Source organism: Oncorhynchus masou, chromosome 32 (assembly GCF_036934945.1).
Source record: "Oncorhynchus masou masou isolate Uvic2021 chromosome 32, UVic_Omas_1.1, whole genome shotgun sequence".
NCBI lineage: Eukaryota > Metazoa > Chordata > Actinopteri > Salmoniformes > Salmonidae > Oncorhynchus > Oncorhynchus masou.
In genome coordinates, this window is record NC_088243.1 from 90371731 (window position 1) to 90391858 (window position 20128).

General features: G+C 41.3%; 1 protein-coding gene across 2 annotated transcripts in view; it reads left to right on the forward strand.

The window, feature by feature from the left end:
* The first annotated feature begins 463 nt into the window (after window positions 1–463).
* LOC135526788 (beta-synuclein-like) overlaps window positions 464–20128 on the forward strand; it is a 36123-nt gene continuing 16458 nt past the window's right edge. Inside the window, exons 1-2 of one of the 2 annotated variants that reach the window (XM_064955445.1) lie at window positions 464–593; window positions 2046–2187. In XM_064955445.1, coding sequence (XP_064811517.1) covers window positions 2067–2187 — 121 coding nt within the window. In that variant the 5' untranslated portion in view covers window positions 464–593; window positions 2046–2066. The remainder of the gene's footprint in view (window positions 594–2045; window positions 2188–20128) is intronic. The other variant, XM_064955446.1, reaches the window with a different exon arrangement.

The following is a 20128-nucleotide window of genomic DNA, read 5'->3' on the forward strand; positions in this document are numbered from 1 at the left end:
GATGTGGGCAAAAGGGGGGGGTTCCACTCTTTCTCACCCTCCTTCTCTCTATCGGCTCTCTCCGTTTCACGTCGTCACAGCACATAATTGCCCATCCTCACTCCGTACACGTGCAAAACAAATGAAACAAACGACATAACAGTATAATCCGTTAGTTCCCCATTTTCAGTTAGAGAACATTTTTCAGTTAGAGAACATTTTCAGAACATTGATAATCATCTTACAATTGGCAGCATTGCTGATACTACCACTGCTGTTGCTAATACTACTTTGATTAATTGTCTGTCGGACACATACTCATAATAACAAATGATGTTATGTGTTTTCTATTTTAAAGGGGTAAAGACTATATTGTTGATGGTCACGATGATGATGATGATGATGATAGTGATGTTTGTGTCGTGCTGTTGGAATGATCAATGAACAAGGGGGCTACGTGATCAGTCGCTTCCTATTGGTCGACAGACAGACAATCCCGAGGAAGGCCCACCTACCTAGAGATCCGTTACTGACAGCAGCTCCCGTTCTAGGCGATATTTCAATCAGCTGGCCAATAGAACCTTGAGGAAACAAGTCATCTTTGTAAAGAAAAGGTAAGAGGATTTCATGATGTTTGTTGTGATAATTGTGTTTGGCGTCGAGAGAAAGGAAAAACATTTAGGAGGGTGTATGGAAATAATATCGACATTATAACGGTACGTTTTATAGGAGGGAGGGGGGGGTCATTGAAGGCTACAAATATTTTAGTTTATTATGTAACTGATCCGTGTCAATTATAGATAACCAACACGTTGAATTAAATCAGTGTCAAATGGAAACCAGATGAAAGGCCGAAAGAGCAATTGTTGCATTTGATGAGAAAATTGACGAGACATATTTCCTGAATGGGCGTTCTCTATAAGGTACAGTAGCCTAATAATTATTATAATATTAACACGTCGAAATGATTGATTAAATCGTCTATTTGATTTTAAAAAATGAATAGAAATATTTGTTTTATGTCATATTCTACCCTGTAGATATATACGTATTTATTGACAAAATACATATTGTTCTTGTTGCCCGTGATGAGCATCACGTAGTTTTCTCCCTCCCCTTCCCCCACATAGAATAGCAGGGCTAGGCAATATCACATGTAATGCGCTTGGTTAAATAGGTAGATGACATAGACGCTATTTCAAATTTAACTTCCTGACTTGTCCTCGGCTCGCGCGGACATTAAGAGTAATATTACAAGTAATAATTAATGACCGCGAGCACATTTAACCATTTCATATAAACATTTTTCCCCCTTCTCTCGCTCTCTCTGGATATTTCATGACATTTGGAGAAAGAGAAGGGAGGAGGTGCGAGAAAAAAATAAAAAACGGCCTTTACTATAATGACTGGTCTGTGGCAGAGAGGTTCGGCTATCGAGGCCAACTGTGAACGGAGACCGGAGGCTTCCTCCAATCCCCATTCTTCCGTCATCGCAACCAATGAAAATCTAGACACAAAGTGACATCTATGGTACTAGAAGGTAGAAAACACGAAAGAGAAAGGGGGAAACAGTGAAAGCTAGTTACTTGCGTTAAGCTACTAACATCCTCCTCATCTACAGTCCATAACCGAGAAATACCGAAAAAACTCATTCAGAATACGTCATTAAAAGGCGCTCTTTCAGCACCATGGACAGTTATCATTTCATTGGGTATGTCTACCCATCTCTCTCCAGCGCAATCAATCCGTCAAAAACAGTCATTCATTACCGTGTAACTAGTGCCATATAACTGTATATAATAACGCATGGTAAACTACTGACAATCAGTGTTGTAATGAGATCCCATTCCCTCCTCTCCAGATCTCCAGGACCCACCGAATACAAAATAATTCATCATACATAATTACAACGCGCTGCTTCAGGACTTTTGTTTCTTCTTCTTTAGATTTAGATACCCGTTAGCATGTAACTAGTTCTGGGCCTACCACATTACTACGGTATAGGACTATAGGCCGATACAATAGACTACATGGGACGTGATTCATGGTTCTTTGCATCTCTCCAGAGCTCCAGGACCAGGGTCGAGATGGATGTGTTCATGAAAGGGTTGTCCAAAGCTAAAGACGGCATGGCTATGGCCGCGGAGAAGACCAAGGAGGGAGCTGCGCTGGCCGCGGAGAAGACTAAGGAAGGCGCCATGTTTATCGGTAAGACCCGAGCTTTAGAACCTTAGACCGAAATCACTCTGAGTTGGATAATCCGGTACCTGTGACGTCCACGGCTTCAATTTGATGCGTGCACATCACGAGCGCCTGCCGAGCGAGCAAGTTATTATGTACAGCAGAAATCGACCAATAAGAGTTGAGAGCGCTGACATTTAGAACGCTTCGTAAAGCGACGCTATAGGTCCAGACACAATGTACTTTTCCTTGATTGGTTGGAATAGGGGTGGGTCTTTTTGTCATCCTTTTCAATAGGATGTCATGGCTTCTCTTTGAAGCGTGTAGTGGTGAAAGCATAATTGATCCCTCACTGCCTACATTGCATTTTGTCTGTGCTATGGATTCATTCTATAGGTTACTATGGGTTCATTGTGTAGGTTACTATGGACTCATTCTATAGGTTACTATGGGTTTATTCTATAGGTTACTATGGGTTCATTATGTAGGTTACTATGGATTCATTCTATAGGTTACTATGGATTTATTATGTAGGTTACTATGGGTTTATTATGTAGGTTACTATGGGTTCATTCTATAGGTTACTATGGATTCATTATGTAGGTAACTATGGGTTCATTCTATAGCTTACTATGGGTTCATTGTGTAGGTTACTATGGGTTTATTATGTAGGTTACTATGGGTTTATTATGTAGGTTACTATGGGTTTATTATGTAGGTTACTATGGGTTCATTATGTAGGTTACTATGGATTCATTCTATAGGTTACTATGGGTTTATTCTATAGGTTACTATGGGTTCATTGTGTAGGTTACTATGGGTTTATTATGTAGGTTACTATGGGTTTATTATGTAGGTTACTATGGGTTTATTATGTAGGTTACTATGGGTTCATTATGTAGGTTACTATGGGTTCATTCTATAGGTTACTATGGGTTCATTGTGTAGGTTACTATGGGTTTATTATGTAGGTTACTATGGGTTTATTATGTAGGTTACTATGGGTTCATTATGTAGGTTACTATGGGTTCATTCTATAGGTTACTATGGGTTCATTGTGTAGGTTACTATGGGTTCATTATGTAGGTTACTATGGGTTTATTATGTAGGTTACTATGGGTTTATTATGTAGGTTACTATGGGTTTATAATGTGGGTTACTATGGGTTTATTATGTAGGTTACTATGGGTTTATTATGTAGGTTACTATGGGTTTATTATGTAGGTTACTATGGGTTTATTATGTAGGTTACTATGGGTTTATTATGTAGGTTACTATGGATTCATTCTATAGGTTACTATGGATTCATTATGTAGGTTACTATGGATTCATTCTATAGGTTACTATGGATTCATTATGCATGTTACTATGGGTTTATTCTATAGGTTACTATGGATTCATTCTATAGGTTACTTTGGATTCATTCTGTAGGTTACTATGGATTCATTCTATAGGTTACTATGGGTTCATTCTATAGGTTACCATGGATTCATTATGTAGGTTACTATGGGTTCATTCTATGGGTTACTATAGATTCATTATGTAGGTTACTATGGGTTCATTCTATAGGTTACTATGGGTTCATTATGTATGTTACTATGGATTCATTCTATAGGTTACTATGGATTCATTCTATAGGTTACTGTGGGTTCATTCTATAGGTTACTCTGGACTCATTATGTAGGTTACTATGGGTTTATTATGTAGGTTACTATGGGTTCATTCTATAGGTTACTATGGATTCATTCTATAGGTTACTATGGATTCATTCTATAGGTTACTATGGGTTCATTCTATAGGTTACCATGGATTCATTCTATAGGTTACTATGGATTCATTCTATAGGTTACTATGGATTCATTATGTAGATTACAATGGGTTCATTCTGTAGGTTACTATGGGTTCATTCTATAGGTTACTATGGATTCATTCTATAGGTTACTATGGATTCATTCTATAGGTTACTATGGATTCATTCTATAGGTTACTATGGATTCATTCTATAGGTTACTATGGGTTTATTATGTAGATTACTATGGATTCATTCTATAGGTTACTATGGATTCATTATGTAGATTACTATGGATTCATTCTATAGGTTACTATGGATTCATTCTATAGGTTACTATGGATTCATTCTATAGGTTACTATGGATTCATTCTATAGGTTACTATGGGTTTATTATGTAGGTTACTATGGGTTCATTGTGTAGGTTACTATGGGTTTATTATGTAGGTTACTATGGGTTTATTATGTAGGTTACTATGGGTTTATTATGTAGGTTACTATGGGTTTATTATGTAGGTTACTATGGATTCATTCTATAGGTTACTATGGGTTTATTCTATAGGTTACTATGGGTTCATTGTGTAGGTTACTATGGGTTTATTATGTAGGTTACTATGGGTTTATTATGTAGGTTACTATGGGTTTATTATGTAGGTTACTATGGGTTCATTATGTAGGTTACTATGGGTTCATTCTATAGGTTACTATGGGTTCATTGTGTAGGTTACTATGGGTTTATTATGTAGGTTACTATGGGTTTATTATGTAGGTTACTATGGGTTTATAATGTGGGTTACTATGGGTTTATTATGTAGGTTACTATGGGTTTATTATGTAGGTTACTATGGGTTCATTGTGTAGGTTACTATGGGTTTATTATGTAGGTTACTATGGGTTTATTATGTAGGTTACTATGGGTTTATAATGTGGGTTACTATGGGTTTATTATGTAGGTTACTATGGATTCATTCTATAGGTTACTATGGATTCATTATGAAGGTTACTATGGATTCATTCTATAGGTTACTATGGATTCATTATGCATGTTACTATGGGTTTATTCTATAGGTTACTTTGGATTCATTCTGTAGGTTACTATGGATTCATTCTATAGGTTACTATGGGTTCATTCTATAGGTTACCATGGATTCATTATGTAGGTTACTATGGGTTCATTCTATGGGTTACTATAGATTCATTATGTAGGTTACTATGGGTTCATTCTATAGGTTACTATGGGTTCATTATGTATGTTACTATGGATTCATTCTATAGGTTACTATGGATTCATTCTATAGGTTACTGTGGGTTCATTCTATAGGTTACTCTGGACTCATTATGTAGGTTACTATGGGTTTATTATGTAGGTTACTATGGGTTCATTCTATAGGTTACTATGGATTCATTCTATAGGTTACTATGGATTCATTCTATAGGTTACTATGGGTTCATTCTATAGGTTACCATGGATTCATTCTATAGGTTACTATGGATTCATTCTATAGGTTACTATGGATTCATTATGTAGATTACTATGGATTCATTCTATAGGTTACTATGGATTCATTATGTAGATTACTATGGATTCATTCTATAGGTTACTATGGATTCATTCTATAGGTTACTATGGATTCATTCTATAGGTTACTATGGATTCATTCTATAGGTTACTATGGGTTTATTATGTAGGTTACTATGGGTTCATTGTGTAGGTTACTATGGGTTTATTATGTAGGTTACTATGGGTTTATTATGTAGGTTACTATGGGTTTATTATGTAGGTTACTATGGGTTTATTATGTAGGTTACTATGGATTCATTCTATAGGTTACTATGGGTTTATTCTATAGGTTACTATGGGTTCATTGTGTAGGTTACTATGGGTTTATTATGTAGGTTACTATGGGTTTATTATGTAGGTTACTATGGGTTTATTATGTAGGTTACTATGGGTTCATTATGTAGGTTACTATGGGTTCATTCTATAGGTTACTATGGGTTCATTGTGTAGGTTACTATGGGTTTATTATGTAGGTTACTATGGGTTTATTATGTAGGTTACTATGGGTTTATAATGTGGGTTACTATGGGTTTATTATGTAGGTTACTATGGGTTTATTATGTAGGTTACTATGGGTTCATTGTGTAGGTTACTATGGGTTTATTATGTAGGTTACTATGGGTTTATTATGTAGGTTACTATGGGTTTATAATGTGGGTTACTATGGGTTTATTATGTAGGTTACTATGGATTCATTCTATAGGTTACTATGGATTCATTATGAAGGTTACTATGGATTCATTCTATAGGTTACTATGGATTCATTATGCATGTTACTATGGGTTTATTCTATAGGTTACTATGGATTCATTCTATAGGTTACTTTGGATTCATTCTGTAGGTTACTATGGATTCATTCTATAGGTTACTATGGGTTCATTCTATAGGTTACCATGGATTCATTATGTAGGTTACTATGGGTTCATTCTATGGGTTACTATAGATTCATTATGTAGGTTACTATGGGTTCATTCTATAGGTTACTATGGGTTCATTATGTATGTTACTATGGATTCATTCTATAGGTTACTATGGATTCATTCTATAGGTTACTGTGGGTTCATTCTATAGGTTACTCTGGACTCATTATGTAGGTTACTATGGGTTTATTATGTAGGTTACTATGGGTTCATTCTATAGGTTACTATGGATTCATTCTATAGGTTACTATGGATTCATTCTATAGGTTACTATGGGTTCATTCTATAGGTTACCATGGATTCATTCTATAGGTTACTATGGATTCATTCTATAGGTTACTATGGATTCATTATGTAGATTACTATGGGTTCATTCTGTAGGTTACTATGGGTTCATTCTATAGGTTACTATGGATTCATTCTATAGGTTACTATGGATTCATTCTATAGGTTACTGTGGATTCATTCTATAGGTTACTATGGATTCATTCTATAGGTTACTATGGGTTTATTATGTAGATGACTATGGATTCATTCTATAGGTTACTATGGATTCATTATGTAGATTACTATGGATTCATTCTATAGGTTACTATGGATTCATTCTATAGGTTACTATGGATTCATTCTATAGGTTACTATGGATTCATTCTATAGGTTACTATGGGTTTATTATGTAGGTTACTATGGGTTTATTATGTAGGTTACTATGGGTTTATTATGTAGGTTACTATGGATTCATTCTATAGGTTACTATGGATTCATTCTATAGGTTACTATGGATTCATTCTATAGGTTACTATGGATTCATTCTATAGGTTACTATGGGTTCATTCTATAGGTTACTATGGATTCATTCTATAGGTTACTATGGATTCATTCTATAGGTTACTATGGATTCATTCTATAGGTTACTATGGATTCATTCTATAGGTTACTATGGGTTTATTATGTAGGTTACTATGGGTTTATTATGTAGGTTACTATGGGTTTATTATGTAGGTTACTATGGATTCATTCTATAGGTTACTATGGATTCATTCTATAGGTTACTATGGATTCATTCTATAGGTTACTATGGATTCATTCTATAGGTTACTATGGGTTTATTATGTAGGTTACTATGGGTTCATTCTGTAGGTTACTATGGATTCATTCTATAGGTTACTATGGATTCATTCTATAGGTTACTATGGATTCATTCTATAGGTTACTATGGGTTTATTATGTAGGTTACTATGGGTTCATTCTGTAGGTTACTATGGGTTCATTCTGTAGGTTACTATGGGTTTATTCTATAGGTTACTATGGGTTTATTATGTAGGTTACTATGGGTTCATTCTGTAGGTTACTATGGATTCATTGTGTAGGTTACTATGGGTTTATTATGTAGGTTACTATGGGTTCATTCTGTAGTTTACTATGGGTTCATTATGTAGGTTACTATGGATTTATTATGTAGGTTACTATGGGTTCATTATGTAGGTTACTATGGATTCTTTCTATAGGTTACTATGGATTCATTCTATAGGTTACTATGGGTTTATTATGTAGGTTACTATGGGTTCATTCTGTAGGTTACTATGGATTCATTGTGTAGGTTACTATGGGTTTATTATGTAGGTTACTATGGGTTCATTCTGTAGGTTACTATGGGTTCATTCTGTAGGTTACTATGGGTTCATTATGTAGGTTACTATGGATTCATTGTGTAGGTTACTATGTGTTCATTATGTAGGTTACTATGGATTCATTCTGTAGGTTACTATGGGTTCATTCTGTAGGTTACTATGGGTTCATTATGTAGGTTACTATGGGTTTATTATGTAGGTTACTATGGGTTCATTCTGTAGGTTACTATGGGTTCATTCTGTAGGTTACTATGGGTTCATTATGTAGGTTACTATGGGTTTATTATGTAGGTTACTATGGGTTTATTATGTAGGTTACTATGGGTTCATTCTGTAGGTTACTATGGGTTTATTATGTAGGTTACTATGGGTTTATTATGTAGGTTACTATGGGTTTATTATGTAGGTTACTATGGGTTTATTATGTAGGTTACTATGGGTTTATTATGTAGGTTACTATGGGTTCATTCTGTAGGTTACTATGGATTCATTGTGTAGGTTACTATGGGTTTATTATGTAGGTTACTATGGGTTCATTCTGTAGTTTACTATGGGTTCATTATGTAGGTTACTATGGATTTATTATGTAGGTTACTATGGGTTCATTATGTAGGTTACTATGGATTCTTTCTATAGGTTACTATGGATTCATTCTATAGGTTACTATGGGTTTATTATGTAGGTTACTATGGGTTCATTCTGTAGGTTACTATGGATTCATTGTGTAGGTTACTATGGGTTTATTATGTAGGTTACTATGGGTTCATTCTGTAGGTTACTATGGGTTCATTCTGTAGGTTACTATGGGTTCATTATGTAGGTTACTATGGATTCATTGTGTAGGTTACTATGTGTTCATTATGTAGGTTACTATGGATTCATTCTGTAGGTTACTATGGGTTCATTCTGTAGGTTACTATGGGTTCATTATGTAGGTTACTATGGGTTTATTATGTAGGTTACTATGGGTTCATTCTGTAGGTTACTATGGGTTCATTCTGTAGGTTACTATGGGTTCATTATGTAGGTTACTATGGGTTTATTATGTAGGTTACTATGGGTTTATTATGTAGGTTACTATGGGTTTATTATGTAGGTTACTATGGATTCATTGTGTAGGTTACTATGTGTTCATTATGTAGGTTACTATAGGTTTATTCTGTAGGTTACTATGGGTTCATTCTGTAGGTTACTATGGATTCATTATGTAGGTTAATTGGGGTTCATTCTGTAGGTTACTATGGATTCATTATGTAGGTTACTATGGGTTTATTATGTAGGTTACTATGGGTTCATTGTGTAGGTTACTATGGATTCATTCTATAGGTTACTATGGGTTTATTATGTAGGTTACTATGGGTTTATTATGTAGGTTACTATGTGTTCATTATGTAGGTTACTATGGATTCATTCTATAGGTTACTATGGATTCATTCTGTAGGTTACTATGGATTCATTATGTAGGTTACTATGGGTTTATTATGTAGGTTACTATGGGTTTATTATGTAGGTTACTATGGATTCATTGTGTAGGTTAATTGGGGTTCATTCTGTAGGCTACTGTGGATTGTGTACTACAAATTTATGGAAGGAGGATGTTGGCTGTGGCTGTCTACGTTACATGCAGGGCATTATGATATTAACATCATGTACAGGGAAAAGGTACACATTGACCAATGAACAAGATGTGCTCACTCGTATATTCAATAATGAAGGCACTGACATTATATTTCACCACGGGATTCAGATGTTGTAAATGACAAGGTTTCCTGAGGTGTGTGTCTGACTGAACATGAATAATATTGACCCAGCTGAGGAAGTCAATTGTGACTGTGGCCAATTTACACTCTTAGAATAAAAGGTGCCAAGTAGAACCATACAGGGTTCTTCGGGTTTGTCCCCTTAGGCCAACCCTTTTTGGTGCTGGGTAGAACACTTTGCACAGGGTTCTATCTAAAAACCCTCTTTGTAGGGTTCTTCAAAGAACCCCCCTATATATATGGTTCTGCCTCAGTCCCACTATGAAGGGTTCTATCAACAACCATTTTATCTTTGGAGGGTTCTTCCTAGAACGTTCTATGAACGGTTCCACCAGGCTTATTAGCATTGAACATTTAATTATTTATGACAAGACATTACCTATATCATCAGGCCTTTCTTTGAGGGACTAGTTATACACTAGCACGGTGGTGTTAGGAAACTCCTGGTTTACAGGCCACATCAGATTATGATTTTGGGCTCCCGAGTGGCGCAGCAGTCTAAGGCACTGCATCTCAGTGCTAGAGACTACACTACAGACACCCTGGTTCGAATCCAGGCTGTATCATAACTGGCCGTGATTAGGAGTCCCAGAAGGCGACTCACAATTGGCTCAGCGTCGTCCGGGTTTGGTTGGTGTAGGTCGTCATTGTAAATAACTGACTTGTCTAGTTAAATAAAGGTTACATTATATTATTTTATTTTAACTAGTTGCCAGTCTGCATGGAGCAGCCAGAGCTGCCATAGAAAAACAAACATAGACTGCCCACCCAACTCACGTCCTGACCATACTAAATAAATACAAAACAAAGGAAATAAAGGTCAAAACGTGACAATGAATGAAAAATGAAACACTAATAGATATATCTTGATTAGATAAGTTCTCACCTCCCTGAGTCAATACATGGTAGAAATAACTTTGATTACAGCTGTGAGTATTTCTGGGTAAGTCTCATAAGAGCTTTACACCCCTGTATTGTGCGATATTTGCCCACTCTTCTTTAAGAAATTCTTCAAACTCTTTCCTCTCCCAGTGTCTGGTGTTTACCTTTATTTAACCAGGCAATTAAGAACAAATTCTTATTTTCAATGACGGCCTAGGAACAGTGGATTAACTGCCTGTTCAGGGGCAGAACGACAGATTTGTACCTTGTCAGCTCAGGGATCCAATGCTCTAACCACTAGGCTACCCTGTCGCCACGAAAGCAGACTGAAGCAGGTTTTCTTCTAGGATTTTGCCTGTGCTTAGCGCCATCCTGTTTCTTTTCATCCTGAAAAACTCCCCAGTCTTTGCCAATGTCAAGCATACCCATACCATGATGCAGCCACCACCATGCTTGAAAATGAGGAGACAGTTACTCAGTGATGTGTTGTGTTTGGCCCAAACATAAGGCTTAAGGCCGTGTTTTTTTTTCAGAATTACTTTAGTGCCCTGTCACTTTCATTATTATTTTCACTCTGTCATTTAGGTCGTTGTTGACCTCATCAATCTACACACAATACCCGTGGAGTTGTGGAGTCACTAAAACACTGCTTCAGTGTTCCACCATCCTCAGTTTAAAATCACCGATGGCCTCATGATGACATCTCTAAGCAGTTTCCGCCCTGTCACACAATTCAGTTCAGAAGGACAACTACATCTTTGATGTGCCTTTGTGATTTACAGTGCATTCGGAAAGTCTTCAGACCCTTTGACTTTTTCCAAATTTTGTTAAAATGCAGCCTTATTCTAAAATCAAGTTTTTAAAAAACTCATCAATCGACACACAATACCCGATAATGACAAATCAAAAACAGGTTTTTCACAATGTTTGCAAATGTTTTTTTCTTTTTTTTTTTACTGAAATATCACATTTACATAAGTATTCATACCCTATACCTAGTAATTTGTTGAAACACCTTTGGAAGTGATTACAGCCTAGAGTCTTCTTGGGTATGACGCTACAAGCTTGGCACACCTGTATTTGGGGAGTTTCTCCCATTCTTCTCTGCAGATCCTCTCAAGCTCTGTCAGGTTGGATGGGAAGCATTGCTGCACAGCTATTTTCAGGTCTCTCTACTCTAAAGATGTTAGATCGGGTTCAAGTTCGGGCTCTGGCTCTGGCTGGGCCACTCAAGGACATTCAGAGACTTGTCCCAAAGCCACTCCTGCATTGTCTTGGCTGTGTGCTTAGCAGGTTTTCATCAAGGATTGCTCTGTACTTTGCTCCGTTCATCTTTGCCTCGATCCTGACAAGTGTAAAAAAAAAACATCCCCACAGCATGATGCTGCCACCACCATGCTTCACCATAGGGATGGTGCCAGGTTTCCCCACAGCATGATGCTGCCACCACCATGTTTCACCGTAGGGATGGTGCCAGGTTTCCCCACAGCATGATGCTGCCACCACCATGCTTCACCGTAGGGATGGTGCCAGGTTTCCCCACAGCATGATGCTGCCACCACCATGCTTCACCGTAGGGATGGTGCCAGGTTTCCTCCAGATGTGACGCTTGGCATTCAGGCCAAACAGTTCAATCTTGATTTCATCAGCCCAGAGAATCTTGTTTCTCATGGTCTGTCAGTCTTTAGGTACCTTCTGGAAGGTTCTCTCATCTCCACAGAGAAACTCTAAAACTCTGTCAGAGTGACCATAGGGTTCTTGGTCACCTCCTGACCAAGGCACTTCTCCCCGATTGCTCAGTTTGTTCGGGCGGTCAGCTCTAGGAAGAGTCTTGGTGGTTCCAAACTTGTTCCATTTAAGAATGAAGGAGACCACTGTGTTCTTGGGGACCTTCAATGCTGCAGAAATGTTTTGGTACCCTTCCCCAGATCTGTGACTCGACACAATCCTGTCTCGGAGCTCTACGGACAATTCTTTCGCCCTCATGGCTTGTTTTTTTTCAATGACATGCACTGTCATCTGTGGGACCGTATATAGACAGGTGTGTGGCTTCCCAAATGTCCAATCAATTGAATTTCCCACAGGTGGACTCCATTGAAGTTGTAGAAACATCTCAAGGATGATCAATGGAAACAGGATGCACCTGAGCTCAATTTCCTGTCTCATAGAAAAGGGTCTAAATACTTATGTAAATAAAGGTATTTCTGTTTTTTATTTGTAATACATTTGCAAAAAATTCTAAACCTGTTTTTGCTTTGTCATTATGTTGTAATGTGTGTAGATTGCTGAGATTTTTTATTTTTATTTAATACATTTTAGAATAAGGTGGAGAAATAACTAAATGTGGAAAAAGTCAAGTGGTCTGAATACTTTCCGAATGCTCTGTAATACATAATACACAGCATAATCATTAACTTAGCCTAGTGGTTAGAATGTAGAGGGGGTAGGTAGCCTAGTGGTTAGAGTGTAGAGGAGGTAGGTAGCCTAGTTGTTAGCGTGTTGGACTAGTAATCAAAAGGTTGCAAGTTCAAATCCCTGAGCTGACAAGGTACAAATCTGTCGTTCTGCCCCTGAACAGGCAGTTTACCCACTGTTCCTAGGCCGTCATTGAAAATAAGAATTTGTTCTTAACTGACTTGCCTAGTAAAATAAAGGTAAAAATAAAGAGACATTCAAAGTCTGATTTGCTATTGTTACCAATCACTGCCCTTCTTCTTTATGAGGCTTTTTGAAAATCTCCCTGGTCTTTGTTGTTGAATCTGTGGTTGAAATTCAATACTTGACTGAGGGATCTTATCGAATCAAATCAAACTGTAAGGTGTAGTAGACCTCACAGTGAAATGCTGAATACAACAGGTGTAGTAGACCTCACAGTGAAATGCTGAATACAACAGGTGTAGTAGACCTCACAGTGAAATGCTGAATACAACAGGTGTAGTAGACCTTACAGTGAAATGCTGAATACAACAGGTGTAGTAGACCTTACAGTGAAATGCTGAATACAACAGGTGTAGTAGACCTCACAGTGACATGCTGAATACAACAGGTGTAGTAGACCTTACAGTGAAATGCCGAATACAACAGGTGTAGTAGACCTCACAGTGAAATGCTGAACACAACAGGTGTAGTAGACCTCACAGTGAAATGCTGAATACAACAGGTGTAGTAGACCTTACAGTGAGATGCTGAATACAACAGGTGTAGACCTTACAGTGAGATGCTGAATACAACAGGTGTAGACCTTACAGTGAGATGCTGAATACAACAGGTGTAGACCTTACAGTGAAATGCTGAATACAACAGGTGTAGACCTTATAGTGAAATGATGAATACAACAGGTGTAGTAGACCTCACAGTGAAATGCTGAATACAACAGGTGTAGTAGACCTTACAGTGAAATGCTGAATACAACAGGTGCAGACCTTACAACAGCAGATGCTTCCTTACGAGCCCTTAACCAACCGTGCGACAGTACAGATGTTATATATGGGGGACAGAGGAAATGATCATTCAAAGAAATCATGTCGACCCCTAATATTTCACACAAAGTGAGTCCATGTAACTTATTGTGTGATTTGTTAAAGCCACATTTGACTTCTGAACTAATTTTAGGACATATATATCAGGAATTTAATTTGTAATTTGTATAATTTTCTTTTCACTTTGACAGACTATTTAGTCTTTTTCATGAATTACAATTAAATCTACTTCAATACCACTTCGCAATGCAACATCATGTGAAAGAAGTTCAAGGGGGTATAGTCATTATATACATATACATTAGACCCTGTATTACATTAGGCCCTGTACATATACATTATGCCCTGTACATATACATTATGCCCTGTACATATACATTAGACCCTGTACATATACATTATGCCCTGTACATATACATTATGCCCTGTACATATACATTAGACCCTGTACATATACATTATGCCCTGTACATATACATTATGCCCTGTACATATACATTATGCCCTGTACATATACATTATGCCCTGTACATATACATTAGGCCCTGTACATATACATTAGGCCCTGTACATATACATTATGCCCTGTACATATACATTAGGCCCTGTACATGTACATTAGACCCTGTACATGTACATTAGACCCTGTACATGTACATTAGACCCTGTACATGTACATTAGACCCTGTACATATACATTAGACCCTGTACATATACATTAGACCCTGTACATATACATTAGACCCTGTACATATACATTAAACCCTGTACATATACATTAGACCCTGTACATATACATTAGACCCTGTACATATACATTAGACCCTGTACATATACATTTGACCCTGTACATATACATTTGACCCTGTACATGTACATTAGGCCCTGTATCTCTCTGGCTTTCTTTAGAAAATCAAGGTCGCGTTCAGCAGGCAAAATTGTAGCAAAACGTTTTGCAATTTCAAGTAATAATCTGTGTTTGTTTTTTACTCTATTTCCAAAACGTTTTCCACCTACTGAACAGGACCCTGGGCTGTAGCGGTACAGAGGTCATCTAACCTGACCTGCACGGGGACAGGGGGGGGGGGGGTGAGAGGATAGAGGAGAGGGGTAGAGGGGAGGGGTGGTATTGGAGATAGGGGTTAGGGAGGAGAGGTGAGGCGAGAGGATAGAGGAGAGGGGTAGAGGGGAGGGGTGAAGAGGATAGAGGAGAGGGGTAGAGGGGAGGGGTGAAGAGGATAGAGGAGAGGGGGAGAGGGGGGGGGGTGAGAGGATAGAGGAGAGGGGTAGAGGGGGGGGGTGGTATTGGAGATAGGGGTTAGGGAGGAGAGGGAGGGGTGAAGAGGATAGAGGAGAGGGGTAGAGGGGAGGGGTGAAGAGGATAAAGGAGAGGGGTAGAGGGGAGGTATTGGAGATAGGGGTAAGGGAGGAGGGGTGAGAGGATAGAGGAGAGGGGTAGAGGGGAGGGGTGAAGAGGATAGAGGAGAGGGGTAGAGGGGAGGGGTGAAGAGGATAGAGGAGAGGGGTAGAGGGGAGGGGTGGTATTGGAGATAGGGGTTAGGGAGGAGAGGCGAGAGGATAGAGGAGAGGGGTAGAGGGGAGGGGTGAAGAGGATAGAGGAGAGGGGTAGAGGGGAGGTATTGGAGATAGGGGTTAGGGAGGAGGGGTGAGAGGATAGAGGAGAGGGGTAGAGGGGAGGTATTGGAGATAGGGGTTAGGGAGGAGAGGCGAGAGGATAGAGGAGAGGGGTAGAGGGGAGGGGTGAAGAGGATAGAGGAGAGGGGTAGAGGGGAGGTATTGGAGATAGGGGTTAGGGAGGAGGGGTGAGAGGATAGAGGAGAGGGGTAGAGGGGAGGGGTGAAGAGGATAGAGGAGAGGGGTAGAGGGGAGGTATTGGAGATAGGGGTTAGGGAGGAGGGGTGAGAGGATAGAGGAGAGGGGTAGAGGGGAGGGGTGAAGAGGATAGAGGAGAGGGGTAGAGGGGAGGTATTGGAGATAGGGGTTAGGGAGGAGGGGTGAGAGGATAGAGGAGAGGGGTAGAGGTAGAGGGGAGGTATTGGAGATAGGGGTTAGGGAGGAGGGGTGAGAGGATAGAGGAGAGGGGTAGAGGGGAGGGGTGAAGAGGATAGAGGAGAGGGGTAGAGGGGAGGTATTGGAGATAGGGGTTAGGGAGGAGGGGTGAGAGGATAGAGGAGAGGGGTAGAGGTAGAGGGGAGGTATTGGAGATAGGGGTTAGGGAGGAGGGGTGAGAGGATAGAGGAGAGGGGTAGAGGTAGAGGGAAGGTATTGGGGATAGGGGTTACGGAGGAGGGAAGAGAATGTTGAGGAGGAGGAGGGGGAGGGGGTACTGAACTAAGGGTGAGAGGAGGAGGGGTGAGGAATTGGACCAAGAGGTGAGGAGAGGGGGGAGCTAGATGGCAGGGGGGAGCTAGATGGCAGGGAGGAGCTCGATGGCAGGGGGAGCTCGATGGCAGGGGGAGAGCTAGATGGCAGGGGGGAGCTAGAAGGCAGGGGGGGTGATGGGTGAAGACAGCAGGCCATCATGCCTTATGTCAATGTATTAGGTGTATTGTATGGTGACAGCTTGTGAGTCAGGGACACAGTGAGAAGCTGTCTCCAGGGGACGAGAGGGACAATTACAGGGCTTTATGTTGCCTTCTATAACGCTGACGAACGGAGATGTGCATAGATGTGCATAGAACAGGTGTTATTTGCAGTATGTATAGAGTATGCAGGTATACATGTATAGAGAAGGTTACAGATGTATAGAGTACCTGTGTCTGGTGTACAGTATGACATGTACAGTACAGTGTGTATATAATGGACACCAGAATCCGGAGCCCAGATACAGATGGATCTCTAGCAGTGATGTCGAACATCCGGCCCACGGGGGAGTCGAATCCAGCCCGGGGGAGGTATCCAAAACAATATACTAAGAAATTACTAAAACCAAATTGAAACTTTGTAGAAATTCTAATGTACATATATATATACATTCATACAGTTTCTTGACTGTTGTCCAGCTCGCTAATAATCACCCAAATGAAGGATGGGTGGGCGAGAATGTGATTGGTGGAGGACGGGTGAGAGAGAAGTCGATAGGTCGACAAACCACTTTTGACAGCTGCTGCTGTAGACGGACTAGCCAGCTTAGCAGACTGCCTAGCGAGGAGAGGAGAGGAGAGGAAAAGGGGAGGAAAAGGGGAGAGGAGGGGAGGCGAGGGGAGAGGAGGGGAGGAGGGGAGAGGAGGGGAGGAGGGGAGAGGAGGGGAGGGGGAGGGGAGGGGAGAAAGTAGAAGGAGATCCTAATAGAGCTACCCACCTCTAAAAGCACAGACATTTGAACATGCTGTTCCTGGTTGTAGAAATGGAGAAAATGATGTTATTCAATGCCACTTACTTCAGCTATTATTCAAACGCTCCTCAGTTTCATACCTTTCATGATCAGTGGCCGTTATCGTTTTTTTTTCTTCCCAGCAGAAAGACAAGAGCGTACAGCAAAGTGGAATGAGAAAACCACACCTCATTATATCGTCTTCCAGTACTTCTCTTTGGAGTACAGGACACTTCGTCTTTGTGAACGTCCACACAACATAGGGCCTCTCTCTCTCTCTCTCTCTCTCTCTCTCTCTCTGTTCAACTAGGTGCTCTTCTTTTGAAAGAGGCTATCCCAACTCTGTTAGTGGCCCCCAGGGGGCAGTAGGGGATGTTCTCACGGGGCAACAGATAGACAGGGGGCAGTAGGGGATGTTCTCACGGGGCAACAGATAGACAGGGGGCAGTAGGGGATGTTCTCACGGGGCAACAGATAGACAGGGGACAGTAGGGGATGTTCTCACGGGGCAACAGATAGACAGGGGGCAGTAGGGGATGTTCTCACGGGGCAACAGATAGACAGGGGACAGTAGGGGATGTTCTCACGGGGCAACAGATAGACAGGGGGCAGTAGGGGATGTTCTCACGGGGCAACAGATAGACAGGGGACAGTAGGGGATATTCTAACGGGGCAACAGATAGACAGGGGGCAGTAGGGGATGTTCTAACGGGGCAACAGATAGACAGGGGGCAGTAGGGGATATTCTAACGGGGCAACAGATAGACAGGGGACAGTAGGGGATATTCTAACGGGGCAACAGATAGACAGGGGGCAGTAGGGGATGTTCTAACGTGGCAACAGATAGACAGGGGGCAGTAGGGGATATTCTAACGGGGCAACAGATAGACAGGGGGCAGTAAGGGATGTTCTCACGGGGCAACAGATAGACAGGGGGCAGTAAGGGATGTTCTCACGGGGCAGCAGATAGACAGGGGGCAGTAGGGGATATTCTAACGGGGCAACAGATAGACAGGGGGCAGTAAGGGATGTTCTCACGGGGCAGCAGATAGACAGGGGGCAGTAGAGGGCAGTAGGGGATGTTCTCACGGGGCAACAGATAGACAGGGGGCAGTAGAGGGCAGTAGGGGATGTTCTCAAAGGGCAGCAGATAGACAGGGGGCAGTAGGGGATATTCTCACGGGGCAACAGATAGACAGGGGGCAGTAGAGGGCAGTAGGGGATGTTCTCAAAGGGCAGCAGATAGACAGGGGGCAGTAGGGGATGTTCTCAAAGGGCAGCAGATAGACAGGGGGCAGTAGGGGATGTTCTCATGGTACAGCAGATAGACAGGGGGCAGTAGGGGATGTTCTCATGGGGCAACAGATAGACAGGGGGCAGTAGGGGATATTCTAACGGGGCAACAGATAGACAGGGGGAAGTAGGGGATGTTCTCACGGGGCAACAGATAGACAGGGGACAGTAGGGGATGTTCTCACAGGGCAACAGATAGACAGGGGGCATTAGGGGATGTTCTCATGGGGCAACAGATAGACAGGGGGCAGTAGGGGATGTTCTCACGGGCAGCATATAGACAGGGGGCAGTAGGGGATGTTCTCACGGGGCAACAGATAGACAGGGGGCATTAGGGAGCAGTAAGGGATGTTCTCACGGGGCAGCAGATAGACAGGGGGCAGTAAGGGATGTTCTCACGGGGCAACAGATAGACAGGGGGCAGTAAGGGATGTTCTCACGGGGCAACAGATAGACAGGGGGCATTAGGGGGCAGTAAGGGATGTTCTCACAGGGCAACAGATAGACAGGGGGCAGTAGGGGATGTTCTCATGGGGCAACAGATAGACAGGGGGTAGTAAGGGATGTTCTCACAGGGCAACAGATAGACAGGGGGCATAAGGGGATGTTCTCATGGGGCAACAGATAGACAGGGGGCAGTAGGGGATGTTCTCACGGGGCAGCAGATAGACAGGGGGCAGTAAGGGATGTTCTCACGGGGCAACTGATAGACAGGGGGCAGTAGGGGATGTTCTCATTGGGCAACAGATAGACAGGGGGCAGTAGGGGATGTTCTCACGGGGCAACAGATAGACAGGGGGCAGTAGGGGATGTTCTCACGGGCAGCAGATAGACAGGGGGCAGTAGGGGATGTTCTCACGGGGCAACAGATAGACAGGGGGCAGTAGGGGATGTTCTCACGGGCAGCAGATAGACAGGGGACAGTAAGGGATGTTCTCACGGGGCAACAGATAGACAGGGGGCAGTAGGGGATGTTCTCACGGGGCAACAGATAGAGAGGGGGCAGTAAGGGATGTTCTCACGGGGCAACAGATAGACAGGGGACAGTAATGGATGATATGACAGATCAGCAGATAGACAGTGGACAGTAAGGGATGATATGACAGATCAGCAGATAGACAGGGGACAGTAAGAGATGATATGACAGATCAGCAGATAGACAGGGGACAGTAAGAGATGATATGACAGATCAGCAGATAGACAGGGGACAGTAAGGGATGATATGACAGATCAGCAGATAGACAGGGGACAGTAAGAGATGATATGACAGATCAGCAGATAGACAGGGGACAGTAAGGGATGATATGACAGATCAGCAG